The sequence below is a fragment of the Choloepus didactylus genome, chromosome 9, assembly GCF_015220235.1.
Source record: "Choloepus didactylus isolate mChoDid1 chromosome 9, mChoDid1.pri, whole genome shotgun sequence".
Taxonomy (NCBI): Eukaryota; Metazoa; Chordata; class Mammalia; order Pilosa; family Megalonychidae; genus Choloepus; species Choloepus didactylus.
In genome coordinates this window covers 48205714-48218645 of record NC_051315.1, presented here as the reverse complement: position 1 = coordinate 48218645, position 12932 = coordinate 48205714, and the positions used below count along the sequence as shown (strand labels likewise).

Below are 12932 nucleotides of genomic sequence, written 5' to 3'. Positions count from 1 at the left end.
AAAAAGGCAGTGTGCATTTGTCATCACTAATAATGATTACTATAAATCAGGGGTCGGCAAACTTTTCTTGTAAAGGGCCAGATGGTAAGTGGCTTAGGTTTTGGGGATCCTATGGTCTGTCACAACTACTGCTTCTGCTATTGCATCTCAAAAGCAGCCACAGACAATATATAAGTGAATGAGTGTGGCTGTGTTCCAATGAAATATTATTTATATCAACAGGCAGTCAAATTTGGTCCATTGGACCATGGTTTACCGACTCCTGCTATAAATAATTTTGCTGAATTAAGAGAAAAACTTCACCTCAGTATTTTTCTGTATTTGATTTTAGATATTCACACTGTAAAGGAGCATCCAGGAAAAGGTAAGTTTGGAACAGTAGGAATATTTTGATTTTTCTTAGAAATAATAAAATAGAAAATAACTTTGTGACAGTGTCTTACGTTACTTCATCATTGAAGTTTTCCTTTTTCTCATCTACTTTCAGGACCAAGTCATGGCATTGTACCTCTTGCAGTAACACTGACACTGATAGTAATTCTGGCAATTTCCACCCTTTTCTTCTGCATATACAAGCAGAATAGTGGTTTCTTCAGAAGACTTGCAGGATTTGGGAATCTTTACTATCCTACAACCAACTTTAGTACAGTAAATTTAGAAGAAAATGTTCTCATTTCTGATCTTGAGAAGAATGATCAATAGTGGTAAAGTCATATGAGGATTGAGTTCTTCAGGATGAGTAAAGAATTCGGGAAGGGAAGACTCCTCCATTATCTCCCTTTACAGACCAGATGCCACTATCATGCAAATTGAATCACTATTTTAATTATTCTTAATGTGATTACTGGTTTTGAATTGTAACCAAATCAGGTGGGTTTTGATTTATTCATTTCCCCAAACTGTGATCTATTCTTAAAGAGGGGAAATTACACCATGCTTATTATTCAGAAAGACAAGAACTATTAAAAGAATCTCCCCTTTGCAAAACTCTCAATCAAATGTGAATAATAGTTTTTGTGTTAATATATTTCTACTGAAATTTATTTGGGAATTCATTAAGTAATCTGGCACCTATTCAGAGATTTACTTATACCCATTCCATTAAGAGAAAAAAAGAGAGAGAGAGAGAGAGAGAGAGAGAATAACAGAATTTTAAAACATACTCTTGTATATGAAAGGAAAAGAAAAGGCATCTGAGAGGTTTCTACTTTGTTTTTAATTCAATCTTTTAATTCATTTTTAATAGGGTTTGTAAAATACTAATTTCTGTGTTAAAAACTTTCAAGTTCTAGGCTCCAAATTAATATATAGGGTGAAATTAATTTTTATTAAGTCTAATTCTCAACATAAAAGGGAAGAAAAATTATCTTTCTTTAAATAGTCACTATCTTGGTTAGCAGAACACTTTTGTAAGCAACCTTTTGAGCTAATTAAAATGTGGCCTAAAACCTTCATATGCCTTTTCTCTTGCTAATTTGTTTTAAAATGAGGATGATTTAAAAAAAAAAACAACCCTAAGATAGTATATGCAAATTACAACATAATTTAGAATGTAAGGTAGTTCAGAACAAATTTTTTTCTTGATGGATTACAAAATACCTTATATATATATATATATAAGAGCATATGATAATATTGATGAAATTAAAAATTCTCTCCATCTGTTCAACAAACCTAAATTACTGCTGAGTATTTCAATTATTAAGTGATAACTAAGTTTGATATTTAAAAATATGTTATAGATAAGGGTAAAGGAACTTACTGAGATTTTAATACCATTAAAACTTATTCATTTTATTAAAAACTAAAGGTATGAAATAATATATAACACTCCCAACAACTAAGAGGTATAAAATATAACTTGAATTTAAGGGAAGCACATTAAAGATGTAATTCATTGGAACTAGAGTAGATGATGTGTGGCAAAGCCCTAAATAAATTCCTCTCCTATAGTAATCAAGATACCTGTGCCATCTAAATGAGTTTATTTCAGATGTTCTATGTAGTAAACTGTGGTTTCTGGGAACCATCTTTTGTGTTGGGCCAGTTAGTGCAGTTGTAAAGCATAAATAAAAGTACTGATACTGTCCATGAATAACAATAATCATCCTTCCTTCATTACTTTGTTATAAAGAAAGTTGGTTCCATAATCAATATTCAAAAGTCCATTCATTCTGTGTTTATTGAGGGCCTGTTAAAAACCAGGTGCTTTTCTAGAGATGAGGTATTGGATGAGCAAGGCAGTAAGATCCCTGTTTTCATGAGGCTTATGTTCTAGGGAGGGAAAACTGACAGTAAAGCAGTAAAGAAATGCATAAGTAGAAAATATCAGGTGGTTATGAAAATTAAGCAAGGCCCTACGATAGAAAGAAATGGGGACTTCAGGGCCTTCTGGACATTGTGAATTTTCATTGTTATAACCAACTACTTCAAACTGGAGGCCACTAGTCACAAGAGGGAGCTCCGGGAGAAAGTATGACTGAATTTCTAAATGGAAAACCATCCTTAGAAATACAATTTGAAGAGCATGTCCTGGAAATGGAGTCCGTGTGGACTGAAACAGTTAATACAGCATTGCTACTGATGTGTAGTTTCCACGCTGGGGCAGTCTACATCCCATAAATTTTTAAGCCTTGAGACTACATTTTTTAAAAGATATGTGGCAGTTTCATATTTATGACTCAAAAGACTAATTGGTTTGAACTAACCAGATGGTATAAAAGCCCAATTTAACAATCTGTCAAGTGAAATTAAAGATCCATTCCTTTCAGAGGACTTGGTAAAAAGTGCTAATCAATTAGCTTTCCAGTCAAAGTATATTGAAGTGAAATAGTCACACATAGCAATCTGACAAAGTATGTCATCAGTAAAGTGGTTTTGCAGAAAGAAACTGTATTGCTTGTCAATGACCCATACCTTGATACTTTGTATTGAGGCACATCTCCTGGGAATCTGTCCCTGTAGATTATGCACTTCTTCCCATTACTGAAATTTCAGAAATAAAAAGTACTGAAATATTCTGCTTTATTCATGTATGTATAGTTAATTTTTTTTCTCTCACATCTATTTTTAATCTGAACTAGGCTTCATAGCTACAACACGAAAAGAAAAGAGTACCAGGGTCACAGACTCCCTTACACATCACTGATGTGCACACCCCTTCCCCAAATAAGTCAATTATTTTCTATAGCAAATTTGACTTTCTTTCTTAATGAACCCTAGGTAGTAGAAACCTTGGAATTTCCAATTAAAGATACCTCAGACTCTTCCAGTTCCAATAGTCTTTTTTCAGTTTTAATGTTTCATCTGTTGAAAGTTTGACTCCCTCTGAATGGTGGATGAAATAGTCTCTTTAGATAAACATTTGGTTTTTTGGAATTTCCTTTCCCTCATAAATGGCAGCTGGATATTTGAGAGCTTGCTGTATCCTTGTGGTTTGATGGTTTAAGTTCACCTGTCAAGTTGGCTAGGTTATGGTGTCCAGTCGTTTGATAAAGCAAGCACTGGCTTGTTTGTTGCTGTGAGGATATTCTGTAGATTTAAATCATCAGTAAATTGATTGCATCTATGGCTGATTACTTCTACAATCAACTGAGGAGACTGCCTTCAATAATGAGAGAAGTCTCATCCTATCAGCTGAAGGCCTTAAAAGAAGTAATGATTTCAGCAGTCAGAAGGGAGAATTTCCATCTCTACTTAAGCCAGCCAGCTTCTCCTGAGGAATTCACCTAAAACCTTCATTGGTGTTCCCAGCTTGTGGCCTGTCCTATGGAATTGGGACTTATGCATTCCCACAGTTGCATGAGCCAATTCCTATAATAAATGTCATAATATTTACATTATATGTATATATTTATCCTGTCCATTCTGTTTCCTTAGAGAACCCTGACTAATATAAGGGGGGAAAGTGATACCTGGACTCACAGCAGTCCTGGATTTGTGTTTCTTGGTGACCACTGTAGATAGTTGTCTGACTCCACTCCTGGGAATTTCGGGGTCATCTGCTGCTGAAATCCATAGGTGGTGCGATTTGTGGACCTTGTCTCTTTTCCAACTCCTGATTATTGTCAAAGAATGTATTTTCTGGAGGGAAAGCCTGGGAAACAAAGCAAAAGAGTGTAGATATTGATAAGAACCCAAAGCCATACTTTATTCAGGTGATAACCTCATGGCAAGGCTCTGTTTTATCTCAGAGTATTAAAATTGTTTTTTGAATTGAAAACTGAAACAGACTTTCTCTGAGCATTAAGTCTAGTTTAGCTCATTGGTTTGACAATGAAGATTGACTTTACCAATTAAGTTTGCTGGTGAACATTTTAGTTAATTCAATTAACTAACTTAACAACTCTAGTGTTCTGATTAAAGTATATTTAAAGCATGTAGTAAGATAAAAGCATTATGATAGAAAAATGACATTGAAAAATGTGTAATGAAATTTAAAATATTTATTTTTCCTCAATCTTATTTTGTATGTCAGATAAAACATGGTGCCCATAAGTGAAAGAGTAGCAGACATTATTAATAGTCATTTGAATAGTCTTGGTAAAGCCTTTTAAGTAAATGTCTAAGAAATTGAGAAAGTGAATCACTGTAATGACTGGATAACAAATCCTTTGCAAGTCAAGGTTTTCCAAATGTTTGCTTTAAGCAAAACTGAAGGAGGACATAAGAAAGTTGGTAGATGAAGAAAAAATAGTTTTTGATGCAGGATCACTGTGATTTTTGGCAAATAACTAGGAGAATTCAAATAATGGTGTGCCTTTGCAACAAGTTTCCTTTTGTTCCCATCTACTTATTTATGTGAACAAAGTTTCTATATTAGTTACGATAGGTTATGGAAGAGCTACAGTAGGGGATAAAAGGAGACAGAATTCCAATTATCATAAATTTAGAAGTGAAATAGAAAATCACCATTAGGCAAGCACAACAGAAATAACTGTTCCAGGCAAGATCCTCAAATGGATGCTAAAATTAGTGGGTGAAAGTTTGAGGAGAAACTGGATACTTCTGTAGTCTTAAAATATCTCCTTCAGGATACCAACTACAAAGGGAAAATGGTAGTTTTACAGTGGAGAAACCAGGCAAACACCTCCTTAATCAAGTGCTCAAAGGTTGACATAACCAGTAGTAAGCCATACTGATGTCATATACACCCTGATATGATGCCCTGAGAGGGGTACATGGTTTCCTTCCCAATAATACATAATCTCAATCTAGTCATGAGACATTCAGGGACATCTACAAAATAATTGGCCAGTAATCTTCAAAAGTATCCATATCGGGGAGACTTTAAGATGGCAGCATAGAGAGGAGTGGAAGCTAGTTAGTCCTCCTGGAACAACTAATAAACAACCAGGAACAACTAGTAAATAATCCAGAATAACTGCGGTGGGACAAATGTGACTGTCCACTTATATACCAACCTGAATTGGGAAGAATACCCAAGATGACAGTATAAAATCTGTAAGTAAAAACTGCGGATCCAAGACAGGAGCCCCCTTCCCCCATGGCCCAAGCTGCAAAGCCTTGTGGTGCTAGAGAGCAGCTCTCTCCCAGCAAGCGAATATAGCTCAGCTGAGCTCCAACTGGGGTTTTAATTAACAAACGTGGACTGCTTGATACAAGCTACGAATCCCCAACAAGCAGAGAGAAGCTTTGGGTGACAACTGACCTTGGAGAGCCAGAGGGTGGCTGCAGACTGGCCCTGAAGGGGGCTTTCTGTCCCTGTTTTGGCTCAGTGGAGAAAGCCTCAGCCATTTTCAGTCCCTAGTGCTATGACCCAGACAAGGGTAGAGATAGCACAGGCAAAGAGAGACCATTGAAATGCTAATGACCTCTCCCTAGGGGGTATATTCCCTATGAGAAAAGAGGTGGAACCCAGCTCCACTACCCGCCTTCCATTCAGAACCAGACCCCAGAGCCTGGGGGAAAACAGCCACAGGCCACACCTCCTTACACCAATCTGGAGTGACAGGCTGACGGATGCCACCTGCTGGGGAGAAAAGTAGTTACCCAAGACCTCAAAAAGTGTACCAATTTTCTAAGACACACCCTCAGGGAAACTGGATACTGAATATTTCTTCCTTCTGGGACCGGAGCCTGTTTTGTCTGGGAAAATCTGATTGGGGTATCCAAGGAAACCATGCCTAGACAACAGAAAACTACAACCTACATTAAGAAAAATGAAGTTGTGGCCCAGTCAAAGGTACAAACTTACACTTTAACTGAGATACAGGAAATTAAACAACTAATACTAAATCAATTCAAAAAGTTTAGGGAAGATATGGCAAAAGAGATGAACCATGAGTTCCGGCAGAGAGCACGGTGAAAAGTGAAGCATGGTAGAAAGTGGAGGCAGCCTGTGTTCTCCAGACCCTCTGGGTCCTCAGACCCCTACAGCCCCAGGCCAGCGGACCCTGTCCTCCCTGCCCCCCATGATGTCCTGATAGCGGCGGTGGCAGCCTCTCCGAGCCTGGACCCCGGGGCTGCTGGGTTTCCCTGCCCAGACCTGCCCGGCAGTGGGCGTGGCAGGGAGAGAAAAATGGCAGCTTCCCAAATGCCATGGAGGGCCATTAGGGGACTCGAGGGCCCAGCAGACGGGTTGCATAGACTCAAACTCGGTCCTCTCTTTGGCTTGGGCCACAAGCTGTACAGATCTGGGACCTGGGGAAACCACCCTGTCCCAATTGGACAAGATGCCACCTCATCCCAACAACAACAGACAAAGGCCTTAATGAGCCTGGAAGGTGAGCAGAGTCCCGGACGACGACAGGTGGAATGATTAGCAGGCCATAGGGTGGTTAGTCTTTGTTCTACCAGATCTTGCTTGACATTGGAAGAGAGAAATGGTAGACTAACCTGCAATGTTTGTCCAATAAGAAGTGCCCACCACCTTTTTGGAGAGATTTACTGGCTGTTTATAGAAGAAGGCCTATGTATACAATATGAAAAAGCTGCTCTCAAATTTCCCCCCAACCTTTTCAAAGAAAACTTTTGCCACATCTAGGCTTTCTAGATGTAAAGAAGTTGCCGACGTATGAGAGTAGAGTTAGAAAATCACATGTCTTGTAATGCCCATTTGTTAGGGGAAAAAAAAATCTTAGAAATGTCTTTTGGAAATGACTTTGAAATGGAATTTAGACTGCCTCTGGAAGTGATAGCAGGAGAGACACACATCCTTGCTTGTTCTGTGGGTTGGTGGAAGAAAAGGTTCTATGCCACACTAGTCATATTTAGATGATATTTTCATATTATAACCATTGTTTTGTGTGTGCAATTTATTCCTCACTACTGTATATGTAATTGACAATGCTAAGTACTTTTTGAAATATCTCCTCTTCCTAGATGTTCTGAAGTGCCTGACATATGTTAAAAGTAGAAGTAAAAAAAAATAGTAGAGGTAGTAGAAGAACATGTTTTGTAATTATCTTTTTGTTAAAATTCATATGAAATTTTGTGGGGTTTTTTGGAATGGCCAAACCACCTCTCTGAGTAGTACACATTTTGTACACTGGTTTGGGGGAGGAGGGAGAAGGAAGTGCAAAGGGCTCTATGCCAGTATTTTATAATGAGACAAGATTAACCATTGTCCTTATGCTTGTGCATTTGGTATTACTTTGCTGTGTATATAGTGTATATAATGGACACACACATCCTAATTTGCATCTAGTCTTCTAGATGTTAAGAGGTTGCCAGTGTATGACAAAAATAGAGTTAGTAAAATGTACATTTTGTGTTAAAATTCCTAAGAAAGATGTCTTCTGAAATTTTGAGCAGTATAGCCCCCAAGGCTGGTGGAGGAAGGATAAAAAGGAAGGGTTCTAGAGTAGAATGTGCATATTTAGAAGACACTTTAACTGTTGTTACATGTGTACAGTTTATTCAAGACTGTTTTGTATATAGTGGACAAACTAAGTCATTATTTGAAACATCTAGTCTGTCTAGATGTTTAGAAGGGCCCAACATATGTTAAGAGTAGAAGTAGTAAAATATTACTTTGTAAATACTGTTTTGCTCAAATTCATAGGAAATAGTCTTTTGGAATTGGGATTGTTAAAACCATCTCTGAGCAGCATACAACTGTCTGTCTATTTGTTCAGTAGTTTGGAGGAGGTTGGAGGGAAGCAATAGCAAAAGGTAATATGCTAGTGTGTTCAGACAAAACTTTTTCTGTATGTCCTGTGCATTTTATTCAGCTGTATATATAGTGTATACAATGGACAAATGAGTTCTAATTTTGCAGCATCTAGTCTGTAGAAGTTAAAGAGGTTGCAGTATATGACAAAGTAGAGTTATTAATATTAGCATGTTTTGTATACTTTGTGTTGAAATTTATTGGAAAGCTTGTCTTCTGTAAATGACTTTTGGGTATGAATTTGTTCACCTACCTCAAAGCATTACACTTGCCTGTACTTGTCTGCTGAACTGGTGGTGGAGAAAAGGAAGTCAGGAGGGTATGGTTCAAGGCCAAGATGGTCATGTTTAGGCGATACCTCAGATTATAACCATCGTTGTGTGTGTACAGTTTTATTTAACAATACTATATATACAGTGAACAAGTAAACTCTTATTTGAAATAGCTAGTCTTTTTAAATGTTTAGAAGTACTTGATGTGTTTAAAAATAGAGGTAGTAGGATAACACTGCTAATAGCTCTTAAAAATTGATAAGAAATATTGTCTCTGGGAGTAGAATTGTCGAATCACCTCTGAACATTGTATTTGTTCATTGGCTTGAGGGAGGTGGGAGGGAAGAAATTGAAAAAGGTGTTTTGCGAGTGTGTACTAGAACATTTCTGATCATCCATTGCCCTGTATGTTACGTGCATTCATTTAACTTTGCTTTACTGTATATATTGTGTATATACTGGATAAATGAGTCCTAATTTTATAATATCTTGTCTCTAGATATTAAAGAGGTTGCCAATGTATGACAAAAGTAGAGTTAGTAAACTAACACATTTTGTACACTTTGTGTTAAAATTCCTAGAAAGGCTGTCTTCTGAAAATGACTTTTGGAAATGAAATTACAAAACCCCATCTAAGTGACACAGGTGCCTGTAACTCATCCACTGGGTTTGTGGTGGAAAGAAGGAATCAGGAGAAATGAAGGGCTCTAGACCAGAATGTTTCTATTTAGAAGACATTTTCAGATACAACAATTGTTACATGTGTGTAGTTTATTGAATACTACTGTGTATATAGTGGACAAATTTAAGTCCTTATTTGAAATATTTAGTCTTTCCAGATGTTTAGAAGTGCAGAAAGTATGTTAAAAGTAGAGGTAGTAAAATAACACATTTTGTAAATATTGTTTTGTTCAAAGTCATATGAAATATTTTTTGGAGATGGAATGGTCAAACCACCTTCAGAGCAGTACACATTCTGTTTGTGCTGTTTCAGGGAGGAGGGAGAAGGAAGTGCCAGGGCTCTATGCCAGAAAGTCTGTAGTTGGCCAAGATAAACCGTTATCCTATATGTTCTGTGCATTTTGTTTTACTTCACTGTGTATATAGTGTACATAGTGGAAAAATGAGTCCTAATTTTTTATCATCTAGTCTTTCTAGACCAGTGTATGACAGAAGTAGAGTTAGTAAACTAATACATTTTGTACCATTTTGTGTTAAAATTTATAGGGAAGACTCTGTTTTGAAAACAACAGAATTTTACTTGTGGAAGCAAAATTGTTTAAAACAAAACAAAACAAAACAAAAAAACCCTCTAAGCATTGCAGACGCAAGCACTGGGTTGATAGAGGTGAGAAGGAGAAGGGTTCTAGACTAGAATGTTACTATTTAGAAGACATTTTTCTGATTATATCATTTGTTACATAAGTATGGTTTATTCATAGCTATTGTGTGTATCGTGGACAAATTTAAGTCCTTATTTGAAACATCTAGTTTTTCTAGATGCTTAGAAGTATACAACATATGTTAAGAGTACAGAGTGTAAAATAATACTTTAAATATTTTTTCTGTTAATACAGAGGAATGGCTGCATTTGGGGAATGGCACTGTTCAACTGGATGTCTTGGAGCAGTGTGTTGAGGGGGTGGAGAGTAGGGAATGAAGAGCAGAGGGAAGGGTTCTTTGCCTGTGAGTTGTTAGACAAGTTCAGATTGTTTGACCATTGTTCTGTATAGGCATTTTAGTTATTGCTATGTATTAAAGAACAAGTTCTAATGTCCAAAGTATACTAAAAATAGAAGTAGAAAGATAATCCCTATAGAAATGTCCTTGCGTTAGTTTAAAGGAAGGCCTGTCTTCTGGGAGTGACTTTGCTAATCCACCTCTTGGAGCCAGACACATTTCTGTACTTAGTCATTGAAATAGTGGAAGAGGAAGAAGAGGAAGAGCTCTTTGCTAGTATCTCTATATCTAGAAGACAGTTTTAGATTATAACTATAGTTCTATGTGCATTTTTTATAAAATACCTGTGTTTATTGAGGATTTTTTCACAATATCTAAGCTTTTTAGATTTCTTGAGGTGACAATGTGTGATAAAAAGTAGAGCAGTGAATTAATGAATTTATAAATATCTTTTTGTTGATACAAAAGAAGCATCTTTGGCATGGAATTGTTAAATGACCTCTGAGCAGTTGGCATCAGAACTTGTTCATTAGGTAGGCTGCAGAGGGGCGGAAGAAGGTGCAGGGGGAGGGATGTATGCAACTGTGTTCATATTTCCGTTTTAATGTAACCATTGTACATGGGCATCTCTTGGCTGTACCATTGGAGAACATTGCTAAAATAATTCAGTGGAAACATACCTTGCTATTTCAATATAGATCTGACAATGAATTCTCTTAGATGAATTATACTTATTGTACTCTTGCTTTATGTCTAATTTTAAATTGAGCATTAAGGGAATGCAGTATTTGTAATACTGCCAATATCTATAAAGGCCTGTTGCATTTTTGTCTTTTATGAAATTTTTGTCCCCAAGAAAGGCAGGAATACATTTTTCCCCCCTGATTGAGTTGGTGTCATGTATTCTTGGTTACCCTAATATTCATAGCTTTGAGACTTTGAATTGGTAAATATTCATGAAAAAGCATGTTACACATAAAAATATATGCTCAGTTGTGTGTATACATATAAAGCACCTAGAAGGGTATGTCAACCCATAAACTGCTTGTGATTCTGGATGACTTTTGTGTTTGCTTCTTTGCGGGTGACTGAGCTTGTACCTCGGCTTGCCAGGCCTGGGCCAGGGGACCTGATCACCCCCTGGGGAGGGTAGTAGGTACGGGCGTGAGTGCCCTCTGCAGCCCCCCCGAGCCTGGGGAGCGAGGTCAAGGCAGCTCCCTTTTCCTCACCCAAAAATGCCACTGGCAGGGGAGGCTTGCCGGAGGAAACCGCCTTTCTCCCAACTGCCCTTTCCCCACTTCCTTATCTTACCCACTCACTCCCTGGTGCCAAGGCCACTCCTGCCACCGCCAGCGCGCATGCACCGTGGCCAGAACAACCCCCGCCCCGCTGCAACGGCTCCTGCGTTCTCTCAGAACCAATCCTAGCCCCTATCCCTTCAGTATTGCCATTTAAGGCTGCTTCACCTCCTTTCCAGCCCTGCCCTTCTTACCAGCCTATATAACCTGTAATCACCCCTGAATAAATCTCTTTGGCGCATACTCCTACTGGATGAAGAGTGTCTTGTCCTTATCGCCGCCCTCCACACCTTGCACGCCTCCCGCCGAGGACCTGGCCAAGTCCTCCGCCTCGCCCTCGCCTCCGGGAAAGAGCCCCCGCCGCCGGTACCCTTTAAGCAGCCCCGAGAGCTGAGGGCTCCGCTACCGGCCGCCACTCCCCCCAGAAGCAGTAACCGCGACCGCAACTGGTGCCCCGTGTGAGGAGCGTCTCCACACAACAGTTCGGCAGGTCGCCCGCTCGCCCGGACGCCTCTCCAGCTTCCCGTTTCCTCGCCTGCAAGGTAAGGGCCGCCTCTCCTTCGCCGCTTCCGGAGCCGTGGGAGGTTCACTGCTCCGAAGCCGCTCCTCCCTTCCCCCACGCTCTCTTCGTCCGGTGGGAGTGTGCGCCAAGGAGAGCTCTCTTCGTCCTCTTGTATGCGCACTTCTATGACCCCCGTTCCTCCTAACGCTCTCCCTCTTCCCCTCCATTACTTTGCTGTAGTTCTTTGTATCTTTGTTTCCTCATTTGGTGCCGTGTGCCTCTTTGCAACCGCCCCCCCCGACTACTCCCGTTGCCAAAGGGCACTGCTTTCCGCTCTCGCCGTCTCCTTCGGCCTTGCGGCCACAGTTTATCTCATTCTCTCTGCTCGGTAAACAACTCCCCCTCCTCCCCCCTCAGCTATGGGTAATCGTATATCTACGTGCCAGGCACCTCAAGTTCGTGCTCTAGCGGGTCTCCTAGACACGCATCGCTGTAAAGTGTCTGTTCGGCAGCTGCAAGTATACTGGGACCTCCTGCTGCCCTTTAACCCATGGCTCACCACTTGCCATCTGTGGGACCCTGTTACTTATGATCGCCTTATTGATCGGGTCACCAACGCCATGGAACATGAGAGCAAGCGCTTCCCTCCCGGCTTGCTCCCCACCTTGATAACCATCCGCTCCTGCCTTCAGGGCTCCCTCCCCCCTGATCGAGGCCCCGTTAAATCCAAGGAGGCCCTATCAACCCAGCCAACAGATTCAGATAGCGATACTAATTCAAATCATGACTCGGACACGGAGTCCTTAGTCGAGCAGATTAACAACGCGCTCGAGGTGACTCCCAAAAAGCAAAATAACACTGCGCCACGCCAAGATGGCGAACTTCCTCCTTCTTCTTCCATCGAGGGGAGGAAATGCTCCAGCGATGACATCAGCCCTAAGCTGGGCCGGAAACCGCGTACGCTTTACCCCGCCCTTTCACAGGGCGGAGTTAGTCCACCATCTTATGCCTTGAACCCCACCCTTTCACAGGGCGGGGCTGATCCA

The 12932-nt window shown here is 39.8% G+C and overlaps 1 protein-coding gene across 2 annotated transcripts in view; it reads left to right on the top strand.

Annotated features, from left to right (window-relative positions):
- The window catches only part of PLA2R1 (phospholipase A2 receptor 1), a 194510-nt gene that overhangs the window by 162738 nt on the left and 18840 nt on the right, over window positions 1-12932 (top strand). The window contains exons 29-30 of one of the 2 annotated variants that reach the window (XM_037849248.1): window positions 332-364; window positions 488-543. In XM_037849248.1, the coding sequence (XP_037705176.1) occupies window positions 332-364; window positions 488-543 (89 nt within the window). Of the gene's footprint in view, window positions 1-331; window positions 365-487; window positions 3028-12932 lie in introns of those variants that run through there. The other variant, XM_037849247.1, reaches the window with a different exon arrangement.